General features: G+C 38.5%; 1 protein-coding gene across 1 annotated transcript in view; it reads right to left on the bottom strand.

The window, feature by feature from the left end:
* LOC146001515 (ATP-dependent RNA helicase DHX30-like) overlaps nt 1-14,669 on the bottom strand; it is a 55,496-nt gene that overhangs the window by 28,825 nt on the left and 12,002 nt on the right. Inside the window, exons 5-9 of the mRNA XM_083138910.1 lie at nt 14,158-14,561; nt 12,282-12,366; nt 9,002-9,218; nt 6,190-6,400; nt 1,981-2,741 (exon numbers count right to left, since the gene is read on the bottom strand). Of these exons, the coding sequence (XP_082995036.1) occupies nt 1,981-2,741; nt 6,190-6,400; nt 9,002-9,218; nt 12,282-12,366; nt 14,158-14,561 (1,678 nt within the window). The remainder of the gene's footprint in view (nt 1-1,980; nt 2,742-6,189; nt 6,401-9,001; nt 9,219-12,281; nt 12,367-14,157; nt 14,562-14,669) is intronic.

The raw sequence follows: 14,669 nt of genomic DNA, 5'->3' as shown, positions 1-14,669 counted from the left end.
AAAATATGCACTAAGATATGCATGAACAATTATTTCTTTTCCAAACATCTTACCTTAATGACCTCTGTTGCAATGAACTATGAACGTCTTCCTTAGGTTTTCTTCTGCAAACCCTCTGCGTTTATCAGTTAGAAACGTTTTGTAGGTCGAAAAGTTCCTTTCTACATAGCAGAAGTCACTGGTGCATGTGAGAAACACCAAACTTCCTTCTGTGTTAGGTCCTCTTCCAAGTGCACATTTTCACCATTCAGTACATTTGCAATGTCACAGATTGTTCTGTACCTGGGATATTTGTCTAATACTTGGCGAAGTTTTTCTGACGCTATTTTGGCGACACCGTGAGTTTCACTGGACAAAGTTTGCGATACTTCGTCCAACAAGGAGAGTGAATGCTGCAAGGGATTATTACGGGACTATAACTGTGTAATAATTGCAGGTATACTCGAGAAGTGGTTGTATATGTACTTAATTTCGATCTCAATGCCACTTCTAGAGAAATATTTCTGTGACACACAAATAGCAGCTGCGTCTTATGGTTTTAGTGAGTCTATGACCGCCTTCACTTCATTGATACAACACAGCTTCTAGCCACGAGCCCTATTGTGTTAATAGCGGTTGCGGAGGTAACGGAACGTTTTTCGCCAGTTAGCGAAAGAGACGTAGTCGCGAAGGAACTTTCACAAATACTTTCTTTACATTTGATACAAGTGCGTCTACTTCCGGGTATTGGTATCTGATTATTTCTGCTACGCGAAGAAGATCATGTGAAAGACAAGTTAGATGGACTAATTTAGAATACAACACTTTCAAACCAGGTGCTGCTTTGACAATGTACGGGGCCGCGTCACTAACAAACAGTAACACATTGTCATACTGGATGTGATCTGGCCACAACAAAGTTAATGAATCGTTAAAGAATTTGGCAATTGTGAAATGATTCACTTTCTCAATCACCTCGATATTCAGTAAGTAGGGTTTACCACTCGCCTTCATTGCACCAACAACAGCATTGCAAACACAACATCCTGCCGCGTCAATAGTCTCATTGATAGACACCCATATTTTCTCGTGCTTCAACGCTTCCCGAATTTCTCCCATGACCTCATTAAAACAAACAGGCACATAGTTTTTACGTAGCGTTGATTCATCTGGCACTTTCTTTCCCGTGTACTTTTCAAGGAAACCTCGAAGATGGGCATTGCTCAGTTTCCACAAAGAAATATTAGCACTCACAAACGCAGAACAGAGATCTACATATAATGTATCACTTACTGTGCATTCAGATGTTGAATTAGTGGACGCGGTAGTAAGCAGTTGTTGTCTACTGCACGATCTTCTTTGAAGGGCTTCCCTGTGTCTTGCTGTATTGACATGTTGAGTAACTTGAAAATTCTTCTCTGCTGAAACTCTTTTTTCGCACACCACACAGAACAAAAGTGACCCATCTTCTGTAAATACACTACTTCCAAATTCTTGTACATACTTACGCAACAATACCGCCTTACTTGATTTTTCAGGTGGCATGTTTAACACAACACAAAATAACACTTACACATTCATGAACTCCTTTAATACTGACACCAGAAACCCTTTCCACATAGTTGCCAAGTATGTAGCAATAAAATTCGAAATATGCCTTATCCTGCAAAGTTGAAGAAATATGCATGCAAAACAAAATTCACTCAAAATATGCACTTATATGCGCTATCATATGCGTCTCAAAAGACTCCTTACAAGTTCGTCGGAAAGAAAAAAATGTTTTCCATAAGTTTTTGCATCCTATATGAAACATGCATTTTGCATAGAAATCCGGGCTTTAATGATAAGTAACCAGGGTTAAGTTTAATTTGTGTAAAATCTTAACTCATTAATGCTTGGTGGTGCATTTTCCAAATTCCAACCTTACATCACTCACCCAGGGAATCAAACGCAACCCCTTCATTTGACTACTATTGAATACATAAGAAAAATTGAACTAACCTCTGCTCTTTCTGTACTCCTAAATCCACCACATAAACAACATCGTTTATCGTAATGCTTGTTTCCGCAATGTTAGTTGCCAAGATAATCTTCCTAATGCCAGGTGGTGGAACCTGAAAGATTTTTCTCTGATCGCTGAAAGAAAGTCTTGAATGGACTGGCAAGACCCAGTGGGTACTTGGGGAAAGTTGTTTCTTCAGAATATCGGCAACATTCTTGATTTCCTGCCAGCCAGGTAGAAAGCACAATATGGCACCTTCGGGTCGACAAAGGTCGATCCAAGCAATGAACCGCGCTGCTAAATCTGTATCAACAAACGGCATGTTCCTGAAACTTGAATCTTCGAAATGGTGGTAGCTGAGGGAACCACACCGTTGCAAGATTGACGAGGATGTTTCTCGAACTTCCTCAGAAATGTCTGCTAAAAAATGTTGCTTGACAGGATACGTGAACCCTGGAACATGTACTATAGGTGCACGATCAAAAAAGTCTGAGAAAAGTTTATAATTTACTGTCGCACTCATGATGATAACTTTGAGGGATGGGTTTTCCTTCACAGCTCTCTTCAAGAGAACGAGGAGCATATCTGTGTTTATGTCCCGCTCATGGGCTTCATCCAACACAATGTGACTAGCTCCTATCAAGCTAGGATTTCCCTGCATTCGCCTGAGAAGAATTCCTGCTGAGCAGAAAAGTATGGCTCCTCTTTTCTGTGGAATATTTGACTTCAGTCTCACTTGGTAACCAACTGTGTCTCCAAGCTAAAATGTAGAATGAGAAGAAATACAGTTTGTTGCAATATTTAAGGAATGCTACCTTAGTTTCTTAGGCAAACGCATGTTAAAAATAAAGGTTTACATTAAAAACAATAAGACTGATTCTCTAGGGAGAATTCACACCGAAGCTGCAGCTTGTCATGTCGCTTCTGTTCGAAAGGTTCAATTGATTACTGAGGGTTTGCTTCCAAGCAATATGTGTTGCTTGTCACCTATCGCTTCGATGTGAAATCCCCCTTAGGGAGTTGTAAATAAGGTCCAAACAGGATATTTATGAAGTTCTGGTGCTTCACCATCCTGTTCAATATGTCAGGGTGCGAAATCATATAAGACGGGGAGGGGGGGAGAAAGATCTTAATCTACAATCCCCCTGCACAAACATACATATAAATTATACGATATACATATTTGTAATGTTATTAAAAGAAAAATAATTTACTAAATTACATTACTAAATTAAAAATATATTATTATTATTAATTACCAAAAAATAAATAAATTTGTTACCTTTAAATATATCAGATATTATAAAGTAGCAAACTACGTCCTTTACTAACTGGTTAAAGATGTTAATAAATTATGAAATACAGTCCCTACTAAAAGTTTAAGACCACCTTGTCATGTGTTTTTCAGACAAACAGAAAAAGTACACATGCAAGTGCATTTCATGAAATAAACACTTTAATACAAAATTGGAATTATTATATAATGTTATTGAAAGGTACATCAAGATCAAGAAAGTGTAAGGGTAAATTAATGCACTTATAACTAATAGATGCAACTAAAGGTACAATTTGTAAAATCATTAAATCTGAACTTTGAAAATATACTTGGAAACAAACATTTCTCCTGAAATTAGATGAATGAAGTGTGAAATTTTAATAATCAATAGGTCCACCTTTAAGTTTCAAGCACAGTTGAACACGTTTTCTCATGCTGCGGACCAATTTCTGACATTCTTGGGGCGTAATCTCATTCCATACTTCGATGAACTGTTCGCGAAGTTCCAGGACATTCCTTGGCTGGCGTCTAACTACACGAAGGCCAATGGTATTCCATAGGTTTTCTATAGGATTCAGGTCCGGACTTCATGCTGGCCAAGGCAACAATGGGATTTCCCTTGCTTAAATCCAAGCCATTGTTGCTGCTGACGTGTGGCAAGTTGCGTTGTCCTGCTGGAAGACGAAGTACCCATTGTGGAGCTTCTGGGCAGAATGGGAGCATGTTATATTTCATTGTTTCAATGGATTCTCGTGAACCCATGGAGCCAGGAATGAATCTCAAAATCCCAGTCCCTGCAGCAGACATACATCCCCAGATCATGACTGATTGACCCCCACCTGAACAGCTTGCACGAGACATTCGGGGAGAAGTTTCTCGGTTGCTGTCCTCCGAACTCTCACTTTTCGGGAGCTGTACAGCACAAATCTCAATTCATCACTGAAAAGGACCTTACCTCAATGTTCCAAGGACCAGTTTTTTTTTTTTTTTTTTTGCACCACTTCACACAATTTCTCTTATGTACATTGTTGAGCAATGACTTCTTGAGTGGAGCGTAAGATGCAAGTCCACATTCCCCCAGACGACGCGAAAAGGTCATCTTTGAGACCCTCTTCAAATTCCCTCATTATCACTGGAAGATGGGCTTTACGGTTATACTTTGCCACTCTTCTTTGCCGCCTTCTTCTTCAGGCAATTTTAGGCATGTGTATATTGTAGTGACCTTTTATTTGATATTTTTATTGTTTTTTCATAATTGAAATATTTTTTAATATTTGTCAACTGCGAGTAATTCGCACAAAACCAATTATGATAATTAAAATAAATCAATTAATTTCATAGTTATTATTGTTTTGCATTCTTGTTTTACTTTTATTGTGCGAACTGATGTAGATTTGTTAATGATCTCTTGAGAGAGAAAAAGCATTGAACACTCACAACTACACTAATTTGTGCATGTATTCGATATTATTATTAGTACAGTATATTTGAAATTAAAAGTAATTGTTTATCTTTTGTTTGTTGTAACAAAAACTCTCCCCCACAAATATTTTTGGTGGGGGGAAATTACCCCTCCATCCCCCCAGGAATTTGCACCCTGCAATATGTTCATTACATGTTGTTTAGCTTTGTTCACTTTGATGGATCACTTCACTGTTCTCGGTATTTGAAACCTAATTCTTGAGGACGTGTACACTTTGGATTTGATAAACTGTCAAGAGGAAAATAACAAGGGTGTTTGGTGAATTGGTCGAGTTTCACAATGACGATGGACCCCACCCCACTTTCATCAGATTTAAAACCCTTGGATTTATTTGTTTATATTTTACAATCACTTACATTATTTTTAATAACGTTGGCACAAGACAAAATATATGTTTTCATGAATTTTGTCTAAAAAAAAGTGTTCAATGTCAGAAATTTATTTTATAAAACCAGGGAACATAAAAATAATAAAATGGCAAATTAGTAAACTATTTATTAGGGATGGGAGAGATTAATCGATACTGTATCGATTAACGCAAAACATTCCGATAGGTGAAAAATCGTTAGAAACACTTCCATTTACACATGGTTTCATGTAACTCATAGAATACTTCCATGAATAACATGTACCATAGTTGTTTTTTTTAGGGGGGGGTGATAAAATTTTGGATACATATGCATTATACACACATAAATATCATACATTTTATTTTTTATGCCTAAAACACAAGAAGTGTTGAATTTTCATGGTATTTTTCGTTTTTTAAGCACAAAATCTGTGATCTTTGCAATTTTGAATGCACAGAAAATGTGTTTAGAACATGTCACTAGACATCTATAAACACTTTTTTTCAACCTTTAACATTTTTCAGCGTTGTCACATTTGCGAGGAATCAAGGTCCCTATCTATTAGTGTTGACTGATGTAGATATATTGGTGTGTTGGGTTCTTGGTAAAATTGTAGATAATTTTACCAATTTGACATTTCTATAAATATCCTGTTATTCAATGCAGAAGGACCCATTCAACCCCCCCCCCCCCCCCAAAGCCCATGTTTGTGACTGCAACTCCATCAGGTACATCTAATATTTTGATTGATTGATTTACTTTATTTTACTTCACGTCTTGTGCCTCTTGGCTAATTTGCGAAGATGGGGATGAGTGATGAAAATGATGAATGGACATTCACAAACAACCAAGCCCGAGCGGGATTTGAACCCAGGACCCTTGGCGATCTAATATTTTCACAGTGTTTTGAAAATACATTTACCAATAGAGACACTTGGCAATAACTGTACCTGCAAGAACATATCAGCTTGTTTACGTCCTGCCTGCATAAACGACCCCAGACAGTCCAATCTTAGCAGAAGTCTCAATTCACTACCAGAACATGAAAGTGAAGAAATAACACACTTATATAAACTGGTATCTATCACCAAATGATTACCTGCTCAAGTCTCTCCTGGGACACTCTTTCTGCAAGGGAAATTGCACTGATTCGTCTAGGCTGGGTTACAATTATGTTGCACCAGGCTCCCTTCTCAGCCGTTGTCCAGTTGTCAAATATTATTTGGGGTACTTGCGTGCTCTTTCCACATCCAGTTTCTCCAGTGATAACCACAACAGGGTGCTCATTTACAAGTTTAGTCAGATGAGACCTGTAACAGAAGAAGAATTACATCTGTAAATCATGTAAATGTAAAACGGCTTTGTGTGCCATACGAGAACATAAGGCCAACATTTTTAGAGAGAGGAATGTTGCTCAAAATGAATGTTAAGGTGTGAATTATGAACCGTGCAGCCAGTCCCTGGCCAGAGAAGGGAAAGGTGAGGAAGACTGAGCGTATGCTCTTTCTGCACTTACCTGGCCCAATCACCACTGCCTGGGAAGCTCGTTGATGGAGAAATCGTTCCTTGGTTTGACATTCATGAACTCATGAATTTTGGCACAATGACTCTCATGGACAGACCCAACCTGAATGACATTCCACACATGTGCTCGCAAGCTCCAAGCTCACTATGTCAATTTCCAAAAGAGGGACTGTTTATTGTAACTAGCAAATGTGACTTTTATGTCATGCTTGCAGTTATTTCTTCATTCTTTGCTACCAGACTGCATGCCTCTATCAGGAAGACGAACCCGTAGTGGCAAAGAATTTCCTTGTTTTGCCAGCAGTATGTTGTTTTCATGATTGGATCAGCGTACTGTACACAGAGTTATGTTATGAGTTTTGAGATTTGCTCAATGTTCCTCATCAATATACATGTGAGGGAACCCAGCAACGAAAACGTCAGATTCTCAACTAAGAAAATTAGCCTGTGAGAAGTCACACACTCTGTAGGACATCATCCTAGAAGGTAAAAGCATACAGTTCAGCAATGTCGGCAAGTACTCAACCTGGATAATGGTAACTGCTTCTAAGACAGAAGCACCATGCAACAACTGACATAAAACCAAATTCTAATCATCAACTTACTCCAGAACTGAGCAAAATAAAAACCACCATTCGAGAGAAAAAAGGACAGAGTTCAGAACCACCTTCAAAGGTGCGACCCCCCCTGCTGCAGGCTTCGCTCTATGCTGATCGAGTGTCTTTCATACACAAATCCAAGGGAGAGCACGAAGGAGATCGGAAAGTGCACTTCGGAACAAGCCGAGCCCCAACACAACCATTCAGGGTAGCCTGCTACACATTGCCACTTCCAGCCGCCAGCTAGTGTGCCTCCTCAAGGGCTCTTACAAGAAGCTGGTTGCCTGTCACCTACCATTCCATCTAGGCCAGCCAGAAGTCTCAAACTCATAGCCAGAATGCCGCTAAGAGGATAACTGCGACAATCCAACTGCCAAACACCTGGACAGTCTCTCTGTCGCTCTGCTCCACCGATAGTCCAACTGTGACGATTGCAGGCCTTCATAACACCAGTAAACGACTGTCCGAGGAACACCTTATGGGTGAGTGACCCAACGGCACTTATTCACATCACCCTATCAATTCTCGAACACACGCGAGACAAGCTATAGATGAATATTTCGTTTAGAGCTGCTACTTCACATGGCACAACAGATTCTAGTACCTGATCCATGTATGTCACAATATATGTATATACGAGGGTCATCCAGAAAATAAAGAATGTTTGATTATACAAAAAGAAAAACACAATATTTATTGGAAAAAACAGTTCTGTTACATACCTGAAGCTTCCTTCACTTCTCTACATAATCACATCCTACATTTAAACATTTGTTGTATCTGGGCACGAGCTTCAGAATTCCCATGTTATACTCTTCTGCCGCCAGTTCATTAAGCCAGGTGGTCACTGCATTCAAACAAAAGACCGCTCGCGCATTTCCGCCAAAAGGCACTACGATCAATGCAAATCGTTATTGTGAGACTTTAAGAAAACTACGGCGAGCCATTAAAAACAGGAGGCGAGGAATGCTTTCTGGACGAATTGTGCTTCTGCACGACAATGCCCGCCCTCACACTGCTGGTGCAACTCAAGAATTGCTGGATCAATTCGGATGGGAAATTCTTGATCATCCACCCTATAGTCTGGACCTTGCTCTAAGCGATTTCCACCTTCTCCCTAAGCTGAAAGAGTTTCTGGGCGGTAAACGTTTTGGAAGTGATGAAGAGGTGGAGAATGCAGTGACCACCTGGCTTAATGAACTGGCGGCAGAAGAGTATAACATGGGAATTCTGAAGCTCGTGCCCAGATACGACAAATGTTTAAATATAGGAGGTGATTATGTAGAGAAGTGAAGGAAGCTTCAGGTATGTAACAGAATTGTTTTTTCCAATAAATATTGTGTTTTTCATTTTATATAACCAAACGGTCTTTATTTTCTGGATGATCCTCGTATTTTACTTACAATCATGTTTTACATTTTTTCCCTCAAAATGGCAATTCATTCTAGACAAATTTTGTATTCTTAACTTTTAATTTATTGTGTCACTTTTCTGGCACTTTTGGTATTGCAATGAAGAGAATGAATGACAATTAGATGAAATGCCATGAAACAGGTGGATCATTTAACGATCCAAGATCATGAGTCAACCACTCCTCATGTTCAGTCACAGAGGCAACACATTCTACATAGAAGCATTAAAAAATATTAACAGTACTTATACAATTTTTTTTTCATATTTGATTTTTTCATTGCTTGAAACAAATTTCTGATGGGGAAGAGAAATGACAATATGAATTTGTCAACTGTCAAAAATTAACAAAAGTAATTATTACATGAAAAGACTCACTTGTATTTGAATATGGGAAGACTTTCTTGTGTCTCTCTTAGTTTCCGCAAATCCTTTTCAGTCATGTACGCCGTGAAAGGATTATTTATTTCTCCATCTTCAAAGCTCCTAATTCGTTGCCTGTATGTTTCTAGTAGATCTGCACTTCTCTTGCTCAAGTAACGCTCAGAAATATCTCTGTATGATTTTCCAGTTATCGGGTCCGTCAGATATTCATCTGAAAATAATCATTTATAGTGTAAACAATATATATTTTTAAAAAATTATATTCACAGTAATTTACCTCAGTAAAAATGTCACCCACAATGTAACATTAACTAAGACAGAAGTCACAACACATACCTTCTTCTTGTCTCATTTACAGCTTGACCTCAACGGCATGAATAAAATTGTTTAAAATTGGTTAACCTTTTGAGTCCCAAGGCCATTTTCACAAGTAAGCTTCACGGTCCCAAGCCGATTTTGAGCAAAATGCAGAGTTTCAATTAAATGAGTGCAGATCGGAGACTAATTGCCCTAGAGAGATGAGTGATATACCGTTGTACGCGGAATGAACTAGAGATTCAGACTATATAAAAGTTTTGCAAATTCGGCGTATATATGGAGGGGGAAAGGGGGAAATCCCCTGAAAATACTTTTTTTAAAAAAATGGGGTTTCGCCCCCTCCCGCCCCCCCAAAAAAAGTACATGACAGTGTTGACATGCACATGGAAATGATCGCTGACATGTAAGGAACACAAAAATATTTGCATTATTATCATATGACCAATGTAACTTGAGTTGTACCTCCCAAAGGAATGGTGGGCACCAGTGATGTGCGTCTACGCGTAAACAACGATAGTCTACATTCTACACGTAGACAATTTTATACACGTAGACGACGTAATCTATGTAAACAACATGGCGAAAGGTGATAACTTAGGAAAGGGCGCCGTGGAATAAAAATAATATTATACTGCCTATCAGTTGCTGATGTGTGAGGAGAACTTTTCATACTCTTTCTTCCAAATTCGAACAATTTCTCACCTAGAAAAAAACCTAAAATAGGAAATATTCTACTGTTTTATGGGGAAAAGACCACTCTTACCTCACGACTGCCATCTGTTGTTGTTTTTTGCATACTATTTATCTTCTTCCATAGTTGATGAGAGAAGAGAAGAGAAATTTTGTTGTAAATAGGATTCTTTTCAGTTTGTTAGGAACAAATATAGTTGAAAATGTCACTTTCCTTTCATGAAACCCTTGAAAATTAATTTTAATGCACTTTAGATTATCTACGTAGTCTATGTAAACTACAACCCAATGTAATCTACGCGTAGATTACGTGTAGACAACGCATGTAGACGTAAACTTATAGTCTACGGCACATCACTGGTGGGCACGCCACTGATTCAAGCTTCAGAATGCAGCGGTACCTTGAAATGACTATAGCTCAGAAACTAAATGCCCTAGAGATATGAAAGATATACCGTTGTACGCAGAATGAATCACAGATTCAGACGATATATAATTTATGCACATTCGGCGTACATATGGAGGGGAAAGGGGGAAATCCCCTCAAAATACTTTTCCTTAAAAAAATGGGTTTCCCCCGCCCCCCCCCCCCCCAAAATGTCAAAATGCACAAAATGCAAAATTTATGCAAATTTGGCGTATATATGGAGGGGGAAGGGAGAAAAACCCCAAAAATTATTTTAAAAAAATGTTGACATGTTTGAAATTTATCTTTTCCCTTGAAAAGAGACGCAAAAGAGAAGTCCCTTTTCCCGCCTTTTCACCTCCATTTTCATGAAGAAGAAAAAAGGTGAAAGAAACATTTCTGTTAAATACATGTATTAGGAACAATATAAAAAAGAAAAATCGAAATTCTATCCAAAAATAGAAAAGTTATAATGTAAAAACTACGACCTTGACACAGCGTCTCAATCGAGATGCTTGGGACCGTAAGGCTTACTTTTGGTATCTCGATCGAGATGCTTGGGATCCAAAAGGTTAAAGGATAAAATAAACTAGATCCATGCTCACAGTAAGTTGTCAACTGATGAATGATGTAGACGATTCACTTTGGGAAAGATGAAGAAATGGTTGGTTACTGAACTGAAGTGTTCATGGATCTAGGATATTCCCCACACTTCCATTTAACCAATTTCATTGATGACTTAGAGGGAACATCATCAAGGATGGCAGTTAGCAGAAAGGTTCTAGCCAAGCATGTCAAAGTCCTCTCCTCACAAGAAAGTGTGTCAGCTTTCCATTGTTGGATCTCTAACCTTGCACGAAGGGTGACACATCTTCCCTTCTTCCTGTTGCCACGTATCTGTGCAAAAATACATGGTACTTTGTTGACTGCTCTGTAGACCGCCCAATACACAACTACCTCCCCCCCCCCTTTCCTCCTCTGTTCCCAAAAATGGGATGTTCTAAGAATACATGAAGAAAACTGACAAAAAAAGTGCACATTTTCTTTATGACTTCTCCCTCCCGATATAGCCAGAATCAAATTACACTTCAGTAATTACTCATATCATACATCCAGGTCATCTAGCATTCAAAACATGTATCTCTCTCCAAACAATACCAGAGTCACAGTATGTTCGAAAGGTCACACACTACAGGAAGATGCTATCTGGGACATGTATGTCTCTGCTCTGCGTTAGCTAAAATACCTAATGGAACATATATGTCTCAGCTGGTGTTTAATGGTTAAACACATTCTGCACGTGCCTCCTATCTGCCATTTTGCAGCTAGGAAATTACTATGTTAGGTTGCAGGTAGTGGGGAAAATTTCTCTTGGCTGAGTTGCAGCAACTGATACCTCTCAACATCTAGATAGGAAACCAGTGATATACACAGAATGCAGCAGATGACGGGATTTGGAACTTCCTGTGATGTTTGGTTTGGTGATTGCACACTGCTCTGTCACCTTTCTAGTTTACATTACATAGAATCTTTTATCAAGTCTTGCAAATAACCTTTCCAGTCTCGAAGAAGGATTGATGTCAATCTGAAAATCTGGACAACAAAAAAAGAAGACTACTATTATCTGAGGTAATGTTGAGGTTCTTTATGTGTTAGCAAGCTACTCTTTTGTCATATTAAATATATTTATTCTTAAGCACAGAACCTTGCTTTACTGAGTCTAAAGAAAGCACTCTTTGTAAACCTACAATTAAGCATCACTAGCTACTAACACCTAACACCTACAAACTATTGGTGTTTTGTCACTACAAATACAAACCAGTTCATCTTAATACTGTTAGGTATGACTTTAAAACTCACCACCCAAACTTCCATCTTCAGATACACTTCCTGTTACAGATCCTTCCTCGCTCAGTGTGTCTTCTTCCAACTCAGGGGCAATCGACTTGAAAGCAAAACAGAGAATGGAAAATAAAAATACATCTGTATACTTCCCACTACGGTTATGGCAAAGTTCGAAAAAAGAAAATTTGGTTCTTCCACTAAATATTCTATGTTTATCTGGGTTCCTTCCCTTAATTGTTTTATTCTCTTTCATTTAATTCTACATTAAATGCTAAGAAATTTCTTAGGGATATCTAACACCAAAGTGACACTTCACTTGATTGATTGATTTAGTTTATTTTACTTCACATTTTGTGCCTCTTGGCTAATGGGCAAAGATGGGGATGAGTGATGAAATTGATGAATTGACATTCACGAACAACCAAGCCCGAGCGGGATTCGAACCCGGGACCCTTGGCATCGCAGCACGATGTGCTAACCACTCGGCCACAGGGTCCGGCGACACTTCACTTGAGAATGAACCAATCAACAGCAATGTTTCAGACCACATAAGCCTACGTTCGATTGGTGAAATACTCAAGTGGCAACACATGCCACTTGTTGCTTTGGTGTGAAATCTGCTTAAGAGATAAATGAACTACAATTCACATCCTTCTATGACTTGCTCCACAAGTATCCACGCAAAAAATGACAACTAAATTGCTAAGAACAACACACTGTACTTTCATTGAGGAATAATTAATAAATTTCTAACATTTTCAAACACTGGAATGGAAAATTTTGACAATAAACATTAGTGAATGAAGTAATTATATTACAGTTGTGAAAAATTAATCGTTATTGTAATGCCATTGGTTAATAATGGCATTTATAGTAGTATTTTTCTTATTTTAAATTCTTTTAAAAGATTAGTTGTGATGATGGGAGAAGCAAGGGTCATTTAAGATGGACTGAGACTGTTGTGAATTCAAAATCGATTAATGACTGTAGCATGATAAAATGTTCGGAGCACATAATACAGTGTGTCCCACGAACGGTGCAACTGGGAATTAAGAGTGGCGTTACTTTGTAACCGAAACCTGTACATACATAAGTCATACACCAAATGTTAGCCCTGTCCAAGTAGATATTTTTAAACATAGAAACAACAGACGGGGTGCAGTGTTGTTCATGCAGTGTTGCCAAATGGAAGTGAAAGTGTAAATTTATTTTTCCACAAAGCATGGAAAATTGCATGTCAAACATTCGTACGGAAACTTGGACGTCAATTTCCACCTTGGGTAGGTGGACTATTTCGCCATCTATAGTTCAGAGAAGAAAACCGATCGTTTTCGCGTATAGCCAATCCTGAAATGCCTCGTAAAGGCGTACCGGTCCAAATGGGTGTTTTAAAAAAAATATGAGGTACAGTGGCAACACCGTTGATGTTTGAAGGCAACAAAAGGTGTGTTTAGTGATGGTCTATGACATGGAAATACTGAAAACAGGAAAAAAAGAAAATGAAAATTATGGTGAAAAAATAGCCAGGAGTACGTAAGTAACACTTACTCCGGACCTGGCACGTAGTGTCTATCACGTCTTCCAGCACCTCAAACAGTGGCTTGCATCTCACCGATTTTAAAAAACAGACATTGAAAGGTAGAGTTGGATAGGCTGAACTCCCGGGCGGAGAACTTCTATGCAAAGGGTATTAAAAAACCTTGTTCAACGGTACCAACAATGCCTGGAAAATAATGATCACTATGTTGAGAAATGAAGAAATTGTGTTCATAACCACTAATATAGTGTTGCTACACTTCTTTTCTTCTTTGATATAATTTTTGAAATGCGCTTCGTAGTACAAGAAAAATTCTTTTCAGCCAACTAAATAATATTAATCCAAATGACATACCTGCTCATACCTATCCATCAGTAACTTAACATCCTTCAAATCCTTGTCCACGATTGTGATATCAATTGGCTGCTTCCAATTGTCCACCATTTCCTTGACCTCTTCTTTGCTGTAGAGCACCGGGTGCCCAGATGGTAGCAGCTTGTTCTGCATATACAGCCATGCCAGTACTCTGTATGCTACATCATTGCCTGCATGTTGCTTTGTTTTCCCCAAACCTATAAAGCTTTGCTCTACTGGCCATCGCACTTTGACAATAACTTCCCACATCATAGATCGCAACAACCGTGCATTTGTCGTAACTGTGTACTTTCCATCATTCTTTTCAGCCACAACAACTGAGTACACATTGTTTAATACACCCTTTGGATGAGCAAACAAACTCTTCACTTTATGTACTGCTTCTGAAAAATGCAAAACAAGCAAGCCTTACAAGTACATGAAAACAATTGAAAAAATTACCAAAAACAATTATGCTATTATTACAAAAACACTACCATGCAGGCAAATTG

The sequence above is a fragment of the Lepisma saccharinum genome, chromosome 17 (genome assembly GCF_977018435.1).
Source record: "Lepisma saccharinum chromosome 17, izLepSacc3.1, whole genome shotgun sequence".
In the NCBI taxonomy this organism is placed as follows: Eukaryota; Metazoa; Arthropoda; class Insecta; order Zygentoma; family Lepismatidae; genus Lepisma; species Lepisma saccharinum.
This window is presented reverse-complemented; position numbering and strand designations above follow the sequence as displayed.